Source organism: Corvus kubaryi, unplaced genomic scaffold, assembly GCF_017639235.1.
Source record: "Corvus kubaryi isolate FWS band 111438036 unplaced genomic scaffold, C.kubaryi_AGA036_p1.0 37264, whole genome shotgun sequence".
NCBI classification, from domain to species: Eukaryota; Metazoa; Chordata; class Aves; order Passeriformes; family Corvidae; genus Corvus; species Corvus kubaryi.
The window spans coordinates 3,641,533-3,656,356 of NW_024581079.1; the positions used below are offsets into that span (position 1 = coordinate 3,641,533).

At 42.1% G+C, this 14,824-nt stretch overlaps 1 protein-coding gene across 4 annotated transcripts in view; it reads right to left on the reverse strand.

Moving 5' to 3' along the window:
* STAG1 (stromal antigen 1) overlaps positions 1 to 14,824 on the reverse strand; it is a 173,074-nt gene that overhangs the window by 61,271 nt on the left and 96,979 nt on the right. For all 4 annotated transcript variants that reach the window (XM_042024746.1, XM_042024745.1, XM_042024747.1 and 1 more), the window contains exons 7-9: positions 13,345 to 13,549; positions 9,867 to 10,018; positions 5,657 to 5,730 (exon numbers count right to left, since the gene is read on the reverse strand). In XM_042024746.1, coding sequence (XP_041880680.1) covers positions 5,657 to 5,730; positions 9,867 to 10,018; positions 13,345 to 13,549 — 431 coding nt within the window. The remainder of the gene's footprint in view (positions 1 to 5,656; positions 5,731 to 9,866; positions 10,019 to 13,344; positions 13,550 to 14,824) is intronic.

Below are 14,824 nucleotides of genomic sequence, written 5' to 3' on the forward strand. Positions count from 1 at the left end.
AGAAAAAATGGGGAGCCACATCTGCAGCAACACAAAGTAGCCAGGAAGACATTTTTACTAAGGGATGACAGCCTGAGTCTTCACATCCAAGTAGGTTATTTCACCACCTTATAAATTTACTAACTGTAAAGGATTTTGGAAGGATTTAATGGCAATCCCGAGAAGAACCTAAATGTCAACAACCATTTAATCATGCAGCACAACCAGCCAAAAAGCAGGAAACATCATGTTTTCTCCAAGAGTGCATTCAAGCTTCCCTAGGCAGACAGTGAAAAACTGCTTCTTGAATCAAAAGCTTTCTCAGGGATCCCTCAGCACTATGGATGCTCACTCCAAGCTGCTAATTAAAAAAAAAAAAAAAAGAAAAAGACAGAAAGAAGAAAGCTATTCAACTGCTTAAGAGATTTAGTGTAATAAGAATTTAACATCTCCAGAATAATTGAAAATGAGACAGAATCATGAATAAGGCAAGTGAGACCAGCAAACAGACTCAAGCTGCTGGAGAAGGAGGGGAACTTGTGAGACACCACTTCCCACTCCACATCACCTTCCAGGTAACTATCCACAATCAGAGTTATTTGTGTTCCTGCAGGAATCACTAACACAGACTCCCTGCCCCTACAATGCTGTATCAAACACAATACAGCCAAAAAATCTTTGTACCTTTGCTATGGATGTGGTAATTGCTTGTCATTAAACTGTAATTCTTCTCTTCTAATTTTTATACAGTTTCTTAGATGTTTTTATACAGCTTCTGGTCAGAGTCACTATGAATTGTTTAGCCTTTTGAAAATACACATCATTTCTGGATGACACAAGAACATATAAATACTAATTATACCTGCACTGGAAGTGCTTTTGGAATAATGAATGCATTATTAATTACCACAATTATGAATTAGTGATGTAAGCTTGTATTTCTTGCCAAATGCTTCTAGAAAGGAACAGAATCTAGTCCAGCACAGCAATGAAAACTAACATGGGATCTACAAATCTTAGACATGAAATATATTTAACCCCTCTTTTCAGCACAAACTGCAAAGCAAGGTCTACATGGGGATAATACTGGCAGCACAATTCACAGCCTAAGTTCCTACTCTGGGTGAAGAGATCCTCCATGATGCAACTTCTGAAAAGACTTGACAGAAGGGGTTCAGGTAAGAAATTCTCAGTTTCCTTTTGAAATTCTGGGTTGACAAGGCAGGCCCATACACCTCAGGACAAACCACAGCAGTGTCAGGAAACAGATTTTACCAGTGCCACTCCAAGTGCCACTTGGGTGTACCTTTCATGCCAAAGTACACACAAGAATTGTGATTAAGGCCAGAAGTATTCAGGACCTGAGCCACAGAGTCTCTGATGGGTATTTGGGACATGTCAGGTGCAGAGCAGTGTGCTCCTCAGGGTTGCTGGAGTGACTGTCAGCTCCAGCTCACGGGTTCTTTCAGCCTGTTCAATCACACACTCACAAGGTTAATCACGACTAAACTGAAAGCCCTCTAAGCAAACCTGGCTGATGTGCAGTGCCCTGGATGCTCACATCCTGCAGCACTGCCAGTGCTGAGTCAGACCAAGGCATGACCTGACAATGACCAGCAGAGCAGGAACTCCTTCAAGGCTTCTTGGAAGCTCCTAAAGGAGCCTGACTACTCCCATTGTATCTGCTTGCCCAATTGAACCATTGGAGATGCTGCTTCTCACACCCTGTTCTGAGACAGCCAGAACTGCAGATAACCATCAAAGAATGTGGTATTACTCAACAGGCAAACCAGATATGAAGAGAAAAATAGAGATATTTCAGTCAATGGGCTGGGCTGAGAGTTAGTCTATAGGAAAACTTTCTAACGAGGACAGAACCAAGGGTGAGTCATTGCCTTGGGCCTTTGGTGGGATGGAAGCTCCAACTCCCACCCAAGGGACAGGAAATGGAGCAGCTGCACATGACCACAACACTGCCACTTGGACAGAACTGGGCCTGTCTCTGCCTGGCAGTTTGGAAATATTTTGAAGATGTAATGAGAACTGGACAAAAATGTCTTTTCTACTTTTTTTTTCTATGACTCAGCTCTGGAGCTGAATGAGGACCCCATAAAAGAAGAAGGGTAAGAAAAAGAGTTCAGAGCCAACTTCCAAAAGTTCTGGTGAATGAACCCTGCATATCCCACTCACAGGAGGGGCTGGCACACAGCACTCCCATTCCCAAGTACTTCTGTGCAGAGCAGATATTTCAATATCTATCCCAATAACCTGTTACTAGGCTGATAAATATCTATCCCAATAACCTGTTACAAATATCTATCCCAATAACCTGTTACTAGTTGTTACCCAACGCTCCTGCCAGACCAAGGAACTTACTGTTTGAAGGCATGACGTGGATTCTGAGATGTAGCTCCATGTATCCCTGACCCCAGTGTTTCCCAGAGTTCCTGTCCCAAGAGGAAGCTGGGACAGGAACTTGTATGAACTATGAGGCACAGCTCTGCAGGGAAGGGAGCAGTGTGTGCTTTCAAACTCCATAGCAAGGTCAAACTCCCTTAAATTAAATGATGCAACTTTGTGCCTTCTCTTTTTTTTTATGCCTGTAACTGACACCAGTAATTTCTGTCTGTTTTTTCAAACATACCTAAAAACATAATGCATTCCCTTGTCACCTAAGAGGTATGCTTTGCCTCCTTAGGATAACACATTTAGGGTGCAGGGAGAAGGACTTTCCCCTGGTTTGGTTTAGGTTTCCATTTCCCTGTGATGACTGGTTTGTGCTTCCTCACCAAACTGCCATCCAATAACCCCTCTCCCTTCTCCTTTTTCCCATGTCTTGTTTCCCACAGTGGAATTCCCATGTAATTTGTCACCATAATCCTATTTACTGTAGCAGGCAAAGGAATACCTTGGAAGGAGACAGAAGCATCTTCTCCACAAAAATGGCAATGCCATCTAGATTTGGCAGGGTTTACCTTATTTGCCAGTACTGACAAAACATTACCTCAGGACAGGCTCATGCCCTGCATAAATTCCCAAAACCGTGTCCATCAATGTGAGGATCCCCGTTCTGGTCTGCCAGAAGCTAAAACGATAACAGTTCTGTTCTTTTGGACAGTCACACCTGGAGGAAAACCTCTTCAAGCATTCAAAACAAAAAGATACTATGAAGTAGGACTGAAATCCGAGATCTCTCAATCTTACCCTCTGAGAGGGAAACGTGTCTGGACACACAGTGCTAAGTCCTAGGCATGGAAAGAGCCAAACCAAAACTCTGACACCTCAGATAACAGATGAGAGGGATGAACATTTTATAAATACTCATTACATCTGAGCAGCTGTGTGGCAATAATCTGAGATTCAGTCATCTCTGATATGCAGATACAACTGAAATGAAGAAATAGACCTCCCTTTCTTTTTTTTATATACATGTACCTTGCAAGCAATTTTCAGCTTTTGACATAAAAAGGTTTAAAACCCCTTTTTAAGGTTAAAAAAAAAAGGGTAAGAAAAAACATTGGACAACCAAATATATCATAAAGCCACAGAAACTTAGTGAGAACAAATGGCTGAGGATACATTTCCTGCATGCTTATTAAGAGTACCTCAGTTTTTGACCAAATCTGCTGTTCACACTAGACTAGCATTATACCTAGAAAACTATTTAGCTATTTCTGAAAACCTTTTTTTTTTCTTGATGAGAGAAGTGAGCACTGAAAATTTCCAGTAAATTGGAAGCCAATCTGCAGAAAGAAGATGTAACCTCACTGCAACACTCGTTGGAAGACACATTCTGAATGAAACAGTTTTGGGGGTTTTGTTTAGGTCAAGGACTTGTTATTTAAGCTACAAAGGTCACTAAGCATGAATCACTGTGGCTGAGTCTGAATCATATTGAGGGGTGGGACTTATTCTCTGGGAATAATTAATATAACATCCTTTCAAAATCATCACCACTTGTGCATGGTTTAAGGCCTGTAAAATCATGTGAAGTTTATAAATAATTTGAACTATTTGAGAAAAGGAACATTCAAGAAATTAAGAAGTTATGAAAGCAGATAATAGTTCAAAATCCTTTACATTTTACCCCCCCTGGGCTTTGTCTTCAGTTAGCTGGGTTTCACACAGGCCATTTCCCCCTCTATGTTCTCACCCAGCTGTGAGTGCAGGAGTCTCACTCGGTGCTCTCTGCTGTGCACCATCACTCACAGTTTGGGGAATGTTCCAAGAGACTCTTTGGGGCTCCCCAGAAGGTCAGGGACAGCGAGTGCTCACACAGGTGGCTCTGGGGGCAGAGTGGGAACAGGTTCCTCCTGCCCTCTCTGAGCAGTGGCACAAGTGGTGCCACCACCTGTCTGATTACAGCCAATTCCCCGCTGCTCTAACAGGGCCACCATGGGCACCCTTTTCCATGGCATTGATGGAGTTTATTTATTTGGCCTCTCCTTTGTTACAGCAACATCAGCAAAAGCAGGTCTTTGTTAGTGGTGGCAGGAGGCATGAAAAGAAACTTTTTTACAAAAGGAGGATTTCAAAAGAAAAGAAAAAGCACCAGAATGCAGACCACCGAAAGGCTGAGTCTTTTTCCAACCCCACACAAGAGCATGAACTACTAAGAGGATATTTTAAAGCAGTGTTTTGTTTGATATAATACACTAAGTTCTAAAGGGATAAAAATGGAAACACTCTTAGAATTGAATTTCTTCAGCTTTTTTACCTATGCCATGAACGCTGCTCTCCTAACAAAACTGTGTGAGTGCTACACTGATCTAGCACACTCATGTACCTGCTGGCCCTGTATTCCCATCCTCCAGCTGCCAAGCAGCTCAAGGCTTCCCAACCATAAACCATGAACTTTCTGTCCATGCTCAGGTACTGAGGAGACACTCTCCAAGCCCACTGTGCTGCTCAGCCTCACACACTGCTCAGCACGAGCACCTTCCCCGTTTCCTGTGTGCTTTTCTCCAAATTACAATCATCCCTTTGTCCAACTGAACTATGGGATCCTCTTCACCCTCTAACCCTCTTCTCATACACCCTTTTTTCCTGCTGTTTTCCTAAAAGATTCCATAAATTATAAACCTTTAAAGCAGAACTGAAATCTGAAAGGTTAATTGCATAGTTTAGTACCCTTGAATTTTATCTTTTGATTTCAGCAAGTCAATTAACATTTAAAGAGCTGGTTGCACCAAGGTGCTGCAGATGCTCTGAGGCATCTTGTGACGCACAACGACCCTAAATCTGTTTTAAAAGACTCCTGCTCTCTGGCAAACCATATTCCAGATTTGCTGTTTACACCCAAGACATACGAAAGGAAATGCAGGCTGGAGGACAACTGCTATTCTATGACATGCAGTGATTATTTGATTGTTCTTAAGATACGTCATTTTTGTGCTCCCAGCATGGACAACTTTTCAATATGCAAAGATTCAAAGCCCATGTCTCCCACAAGCCTTTAAAGCTGTCTGCTGAATTAAAATGAAGTTGTGTGGACGGCTCTAGTGTGTAGTTAATAAAGGTTACAGTTTGTATGTTCTTCCATAACTTCAAGTGCTTTTGACAGTGACCTTGCAGCATCTAGAATATTACATCAGAAGAAAATCAACCCAGAAATTGCCTTGACTTTCTTTATGACCACACTTTGTTAGCAGTCCTACTGGAACATGCATTTTCTTACCGGTATCTATGAACAAATATACCCTTAAAAATAGAGTTCATCATATTTTCGATTTCATCTTGGTTCTCTTGTAGCTGTGAAAAAGAAAACACAAAATAAATAAAAGATCATTGCTTATTATAATTTGGTATTCTACAATTCTTTATTGGGAAACCTTAGAAGACCTTGGAAGAGCACTTGAGTAAATTCACCATTTCTGCTTTTCCAGCACGTGCCTATATTGTGTGCATATACATACAAATATTTACATTTATATATGCAATGTCTTAATGGAAGAAAATTAACATTCACTACAAACACCAATTTAGTCTCTCAAATTAGTTCTTTGAAGTGATCATCAACTTTTGCTACTGAAAATGAGACAAGCAGAGACAATGTGTGCAGTAATGTCAGCAGTGCTGTGTTCACAGGGAAACACAGAGCTGAGTGAATGACAGCTGCAGAAACAAAGCTGGTTACAGATTGGTTTTGAAAAAATTAATGTCCTATTTAAGGAAAGGAGTTGAAGATGTTCTCAATCTTAAGGAAAAGACTGTCAGTTGCTTGAACTTCAGCACCCACAATAACTGGGTTTCAGAAGCAGGAAGATCTCCAGGATCAGAGCACACCTGACATCCAGGCCTTAGACTGCAAAAATCCAAACCCAATTCCAAATGAAAAGGTGTTATGAGCATGCTTTTATAAATAAGAGCATTTTCTTAAAAATCTTTTCACTTCCTGGGTAATATGAGCATGTTTTGCAAGTACTATGGGAAGCTTACCTTGCGTCAATTAATATGTTAACACAACTTGGAATTAATTACAGTATTCTCATACTGTCAGATCTTGTACTAAACTAAGTAAGTATAACTTAATTACACCTAAATGCAGCTTTGTTAATAAGATGACACCAATTTTATCCAATCAGCTTTTGGAGCAGCCATCATTCTTCCATCAAGGTGTTCATTACAGTCCAAGCACAGCACGACAGTGTGGGAATGTAAATTTGCCCACGTTCTCAGTAGGAAAACCACAACAGAGCCTTGCTAGTAGAGTGCATATATGCATAAAATAATTAAACCTGTATAATTATTGATGTATATATTTAACAGATAAAAGGTTTTAAAGCCAGAGGCAAAACTGTGAGCAGCTGGTTTGACCTCCTGCATGGCATGAGCTCTGAAACACTTTCACCTAAGGGCTTCTATTTTTCAGCTAAATATTTCTCCTGCATCTTCCAAGTATGAGCTGAAGTAGCTTCAGAACTCAGGGAGTGAAGCCTCCCAGTTCACTAAAGTGTGAGGAGGTGCTGTCTCCATTTTCCATGTGGGGAAACCAAGGCATTGAGGGCTCTTGACTAAATTGTCAAAAGCCTGCCAAAGAAACTAATTTCACAGTAAAAGGGATTATGTACAAGAGCTGGGTGCACACCAGCTCTGCATACATGAACCAAGCATATTTAGACATGGCCTCTGGGAAAAGCACTATGTGCAGCATCAGCTCAACCCAAATATGCACAGACTAAATGCTTGTTTGAGACTTCATAACCCAAAGGGGACTCTGAGTTCCTAATCACTCCTCAGCTGGATGACTCCACAGGCTACAGGCAGGGAAATATGGGGGTAGAGACAGCCTAGCACAGGCTGTGCAGTAAAATGAGGATGGGAATGAACCAAGAAGCCTCAGAAGGCTTTCTGAAAAACTACCAGGGCCCTGGAAGGGGAAGCTCACAGAGAACTCAGGGAATGATGTGTTGGTATAAAACCACACCACAGAAAAGAGGTAGGAGAGGATGGGACTTCCTGAGCCATGAGAAAGCTGAGCTACTGAGAAAAGTGTACTTTGATGTCTCACTGAGTGCAAAGTGAAGCAGCAGGGTAGAAGCCCGAGCAGCACAGAGGAAGGGACAGCATGGATGGTTTCCTCCCTCTTCTTCTGCACAGAATTTACAGCTCACCATAAATATGGTAAATTATCATCTGGTACAGGTACCCAAGTGCTGGGGCACAGCTGGTGTGGAAGCAGACTCAGAGATTCAGTAGGTCCTTGTGATACTCCTTTTACCTAAACTAAAATGTTAGTGTACTAACATTTAGAAGATACAATTCTCAAATGTATTTTAGATTCAGTAATGAATTTTCTCTGAAACTCTAATTGCTTTCTACACTTTCAAGTTTTCTAAACCATGCACTTGAATCTGAGTGCTTAACTTCAAGCATCTTGAGAGAGCATCTATGTCTTGGGACTCCTGCTCTTACCAATGCAAAAATGATTTCACACTCCCCCTTTTAAACAGAGGTAAAAAATGAGGGAAGCATTTTCTTGTTGACTCTGCAAGCAGGTTCAGAAGCTCAAAAAGACATGTATGACAAGCACAAAATTTGAATTACTGCTGGCAGATACTAAAAAGACAACTTTCTCTGCTTTGTGGCATATTGCTACAGAAATCATCCACTCGGGCTGAAAATCTCATTCATAAGACAGAGCTCCATGCTCAGCTCTCTCATCAGGCCTCTAGATGATGGCATGAGAATGAAACACTTCAGGAATTGTTCCATCTCCTCTGCTTCAGACTAACTTGCCACACTCAGCTGGTGAACTGTGCCTCTATCGCTTCGTGAAGACCAACACAATGTGCTCAGGAGGGGTTGTGAGGGTGGCACTTCATCAAGGAATCAACTGAGGAAATGCCAGCACAGAATGCCATGGTCAATTCAGTGTATTTAAACACTGGAATATACAGCATTACATCAGGAATTCTTACCCAGAGTCACTAAGCCATCTAATCCTAGGAGATCTCCTCTGCCCAGGTGCCCCTGGTGTGCTTACCCCACGGACACACTCGATCCCCAGCACTCCTCCCTGGCTATTCCCAGGCCATGCTTTGCTCAGCTGTCATGAGCTGAGCTGAGAGCCCCTGAACACACAGAGCCAAAGGTAAGGACTGCCAATTGCTGCTTCTCCTCTCAAGGCTCCCCAGCCCTGAGCAGCCTGGGCATCCTTGCTGCACAGCTCCCCAGAGAGAGGATGTTCTGCAGCTCTGAAAGAATGGCAGGGGGAAGGGGCACAGAGAAGGCCCCAGCCACAGAGCCACCAGCCCAAGGTCATCAGCAGAATTAGTGCCTTTGTCCTCTGCACATTCAAAGCAACAATCAACAAATGTGGGATACAAACTCTGTCCCAGCTATTTTGCTTTTCAAAATGCTTTAGAACTCACATTCAATTTAATATTTAATTTAAAATGTTTTTCTCACAGTTTGGGCAGGAGAGATTGGTTTTGCTTTGTACCTTAATGCACGCTTTTCAAGAATTATGAAAATCAAATAAAGTTGTGCTACAGATCATAGGGGTAAAATAAAAATACATAATTGTAATTATCTCCAGACAAAGACTACAAAGTCAAGCAATTCTGAGTCAAAGTTATACCTAAAGGAATCCAAGGTGCACACAGGCAAAGCACCCAGACATCCTTAATTGCCACAGAGTAAAACAGTGGTGGAGAAATTTCAAAACTAATATATTAAAAATCATAAATTTAAATCTAAGCCATATAAACTTTGATTTTTCAATCTCTCTTATGAGTTTTACTTGGCATCTTTACACATTATAGTTGTTTGGGTGTATGTGTATTAATTTTCTACTTGTCATCTTTAAATTTAAGTACACCTCTAAAACTGAAATTTCCTGTGATATAATACTTTATTTAGGGATGATTACAGCAACCTTCTGATGGTTTTTCTCACCTAATGCCAGACTCGTACTTACTAAAGGTGACTTTAATGTCTCCCTAGCTCCTTCTCCCTGAGAGCAGGTGCTATAGCCCCAACTCCAGTGTTTCCTGAAACAGCTAAAAATGAAGGACTAATGAGACACTGTGGAGTTACTGCAGTGATCAAGGGGGAAAGTGGGCAGTGCAGGGAGGGAACGTGTGATCCTCCTGTCAGAATCTTTCTGCATCATCACAACAGAGACTACTTGCAGTTTGAGACTCTTCCTGCGTGGTCATACATAGAAGCCTGAGAACAGAATTCTCCTGTGTGTGCAGAACAGCACCACAAACTCAACTGAATGTGGCAGTACAAGATTCAAGTAGTGTGCTTGAGACCACACGAACACCACTGCAGAACTGAGCTCTTTCTCGCTGTGGTACTCAAGTCACAAACCACCCTGGGCTTTCTGTTGGACAGAATGCACATGAACCAGGAAAAAAAAAAATAGTCTTTTCACTTGCCTCTTTTCTTTTCTGAAGCAGCAGCTCCAATCTTTCATTAGCTCTTTTGCCAATCATTTTGTTTCTCTCAGCTTCATACTGCCTCTGTGTATTGTCCTGATGAATGCTCAGGTTTAAGGCAACATTCACAAGAGCAGTCATAAGCTTCATAGCTGCAAAGGCACAAGACAGATTATGAGTCTTTACCTGTAGTCAGAGCTCAGAAAATACTTCCTCAGCAGATCCATACAGCAAAAAGCCTCTCGACCTTGGCACAGCCATCTGGAAAGGCACTTTCACCCAGGCAATACCCAGGTCACTGGCCCACGGTCAGAAAGCAGAGTCTATACCCCACACTGAGCTGCAGGCAGTGCTCCTTGCTGTCTTCTCCAGACAAGCTCTGAGTGCACCAGGGAGGCAGCTGTGAGCCTGCAGCATCAGGGCACCATGAAGGCAGTGGCTGGGGAGTTACAGCCATTCTGCACAGAAGAGTGCCACCAGAGATGGCTCCAAACTGAGGGTGACCTTAACCAATGGCTGCTGAGGGTGGCTCAGTTCACAAAGGACCACAGCACAGCTTCTCTGAAGGCAGGTCTGACAATGCTCTAAAGTCAGCTGTACAGCCATATAAAAATGCAGTTTTTATTTTCACAGATGCTGGATATAATATTGTTCGTGTCTGCTTTTCAGTACTGAAGTTTATTTTTACAAAAAACATTAATAAGGGTCTTTCCCAAGTTCTGTGTGGTTACATAGCACAACACATTTTACAATACTGAAAAACCAGAAAAATAATGCAACAAACTATCACATCCTCTCTGCATGTTCCTCTAAATATGCAGCATTGCTTCAAGGTAGAGAAGCAACCACACAAATGGAGAAGTGAGCCTACTTGGATTGATTTACACTGCTATAGCTCAAAGCAGGTACCTCTTCCTGCAGTGAATCATCTCTCATTCCAATTGACTAGCATAGAGGAAAACTGAAAACAAGGACCTAAAAACACTCCTTCTAGAAGAAATGCAAGTCTACAAGTAGATTTTCAAAAACTTTATCAAGACTCCATGCTCCATGGCATCATGCCGACCTCTGCTCTCTGCGACTGCAACACAATTAAACGTGCTGGAAATTTGTAGAATCAAAGCAAAGCCTCAAGCTTGCTACAACAAGCAAACAAATAAATAAATGGCATGTATTGTCACTGGTAAATGCTGAGATCTTTGGCAGCTCCTATCCCTAATGCAATGTTAGATCAATGTGCCATTAATGCAAGAAGTCAGCAGTGGCTGAAATAACCGCAGTCAGCTGTGATGAACCTCACCTTCAGCATCAGCTGATTCTTGCTGCAAGCTTCTAGCCACCAAATCCATTCCAAACAGGGAAAACTCTTTCTTCCATAGAGCACAGCTCTTGGGAAATGACTAATAGGTGGTTCTGTTTCCTGTCTTTTAATCAAGCCTCTCATACTTTCCAAACATCTGCCCCAGCAGGGATGGACCACTCACTCCCAGGGACCTGAGTGCAGAGCTCACTCCATAAACTCTTCCCTATGAACCAGTCAACCACAGTCTGAGCAAACAGCAAATCAAAACCACCCAGAACTGCAGACAGCCTCAGATGGAAGGGAATATAATAGTTTAAATAACAGGCATGGATTTCCAGCAGGTTATCTAGGCTCAAACAATGCTCACCTTGCAATACTGAATTTGTAGAGGAAACTCCAAACCTGGCAGCTTAAGCCTGCAAGATTCAAGGTTTTACCATCCCATTGCTGAGCATGGTAAAGAACCACAAGGGAATGTGTTTCCAAAGGAGTTTGGTCACTGTGAGTTGAAGGGTTTTCAGTTTTAAAACCGAAATCCACTCAAATCTGGAGTTGTTTTTTCAATATAATGGGAAATCTGCCTCTTACTTTGATTCTTAACAAGAGATGAAATTTAAATAAATTCTGATTGCATTTGTTGAACACTGGGTATCGATACACTTGAAACTTAAAGAATGTGTATGAGGCCGTTTGTGGAAAGACTAAATAGTGATAAATACTGGCCACAGAAACCTTCAGATTATGACAAATGTCTGCTGTAAGAGTTTTAAATATCTGGCATGATCTATGAACCTTGCAATAGGATGGATTTCTTATCACCTGACATGACCAGCTGCAGACACCTACACCCAAGCCAGCCACCCTGGTAGTGCTTTGTAATTGAGAAAAATAGTTCCTTGTGGAGAGCAATTCATCCCTCTTACAGGAGACATCTCATATAGGTGTGATGAAATACATAAGGAAAGCCCATTTCCATCTAATAATACACCCAGGGCTTTCCTTAGGTGAGGCAGCTGCACTGAAAGGTGGTGTGGCTGCAGGCAGAAGACAGGGAGCCTACAAGCACGGTCCAGTAATCCCAAACCTTATGCTTCTCCAGAGTTAAGGCACAGGGTTTTTTTTTTTCTGGTGGATGGAAATTCTTTGATAAGACAATTGTCCTGATACTTCTTTAGAATAAACTTATACTCTAAAATATAAAATTACTCCAACGTTCTATACAACAAGTGAACAATTAATAACAAAATACAAGACATAAGCATGCCACTTTTGATTCTCAGGATTCACTGGAAGCCCTGGGGATGACAGGAATCCCTAAGTGCCTCAGCACACTCCTTTCCAAATAAAAAAAAAGGAGTATTTTAAGTATAGTTGTACCATGTGTGGTACTGGGATTTGATGAAGGTTTCCAGAGTTTGGTCAGGATCCACCTCAATCCCAATTACAAGTGCTTGTGGCAGTGGCGTGGTGTAGGAACCCAGAGTGCCAAGAATATTTCTCTGCCTGTTTTTAAGGGTTCTTACCCCCCTGAACAACACTGTTTTAGCTTCAAACCTTGGAAAAAATTACCAACAGTAAGACAACAACAACTAGAAAATACAGTGGTGTGAATTAGGTGATAGACTAGTATGTAAGATTGTCACAGGGTGAAAAATTTAGAGGCTTTGGGCTTCTCTTTGTAGTAAATAGATAAGAGTAAAAAATGTCAAAATGGAGGATTGCTGTTGTTCTCTAGACCTTCTTTTCCTTCTTCTACCACTCCATATTCTGCAGTAAAAGTGGTTTGGATTGACTGGATAGAAAATTCCGCAGTTCCTAGTCGTGTTACTGAATAATTGGTAGGAAAGTGAAAATAATGTACGTTTTTAGTAACTGTTAGTTAAAATATCTTTAAAAGGCTGTGTAAATCTTGATAGAGAGTCTTCACTCCTGCTTTTCTGTGCTCTATGCTGTACCTGGGTCACGCTAGTGGCTCAGTTCCTCTGATAAGACTTAACAAACAACTATCTGGAAGCATTGCAACTAAAGGAAAAGTCTCGGTTTATCTTTGAAACTCCTTGCAAGGACTTTCAGCAAATTCTCTCCCATCAGGAGAGACTGGATTTCTGGCACAGTGCAGTGCCAGCGTGGCAGTGGCAAGCTGTGTGGCAGAACCCTGGCGTGCAGCTCACTCACCAGCCAGCGTGCTGGTGTGCCGGAAGGCGCGGACCTGCGAGTCGGAGAGGCCGGTGAGCAGCGAGATCACCGTGTCCATCATGTACTCGTCGTAGATGATGCTGTACTGGCACTGCCGGATCAGCACCCCGATGAACTCACAGAAGTTGGAGCGGAACTTCTTCCACTGAGGCCCAGGCATGGTCAGGGGATAATCGCCACTGTCCTGCAGAGCAACAGAAGAAAAAGATCAAGTATTAAAGGGCTCCCCATTTAATGGGTTTTAATGTCGGTGTAGCCATCGTGGTCTAAGGTTCTAAACTAAACGTCGTCTTGTTCCTTCAAGCCAAGGGAGGATAACAAATAAAAACAACACATTATTCTTCAGTAAACAGGGAGGCTCATTGGCATGAACTACTTTTGCAAAGATGTCATTGTAACTGTTTTATACCTGCAGTATTGGCTCCAGATAGTCCAAAAAATGTATCAAGACTCAATTATTTTCCTTGTGTCCTGGGTTAGGAAGTGGGAGCCAAGGATAAGATGGGACTATTTCAAAGTATTTAAGATCAAAACCTAAATAAAAGCTTGTGTGATTGACTGTTTGTCATTCTCCACCCCCACTTCAACTCCAGGTTAAATATTCTAATCAGCTGGATGCCCCTCCCCACAAACTTCGCTTTGCTGAAGCTTACAGTTGAGTATGGTTTGCTCAAGCTTACAGTTTCCTTATCAGAAAGCAAACACTGCCCTGTTTTATCTTGTAAATGCAGCCTTTTTCTAGTGGTAGAACCTGCCTTCTGATAGCAGTAATTGAAATTTTACTACGGATTCATACACCTCATCTTCATTGGCATGTTCATTTAATGCCTCCCCAGGTGTGCTCTTCCTATATTCACTATATATACTGCATTATGGGGAGACTGTCCCCCCCACAATCAGAAAATGCTTTTTCCCCCTCAGTGGAAAAGCCTGAGTACAAATCTCCCTGACCACTGGATTTGTAAGCCAATTCCAGAGTATCCAAAAACATCACGGCAGTAATGCTCCATCCTGAATCTCTCAGCCAGGATAAGAAGTCAGTAGCACCAAAGTTACATCCATTTGTACACATTTATTCTGTGGTTTTGTGAGGAACAAGCACTTTCCTCCTCAGGACTTATCACCCAGACTGAACCATGCCAAGGCAGCGAGGTCAGCACAGAGGAGCTGCAATCAAACAACCCTGAACCTAAACTACATAAACAACACTGCCCTTTGGAAACCCCCCAGCCATCACATTTAACCAAATCACACCCATTTCAACCACACCAGAATAACCTGATGGATTTCTGCATGTGAACTTTGGTATGTAACACATGCTTTCTCGAGGTGTGGGTATGTGCAGCCCTTTGGAACAGATCCTCAGAATCTCTAGTGCTGTGTGTAATTACTCACATCTGCATGATGCATTTTTAACCTGCAAGTACGTATCAGACAACTCTTCTGAAAAGCCTATGAA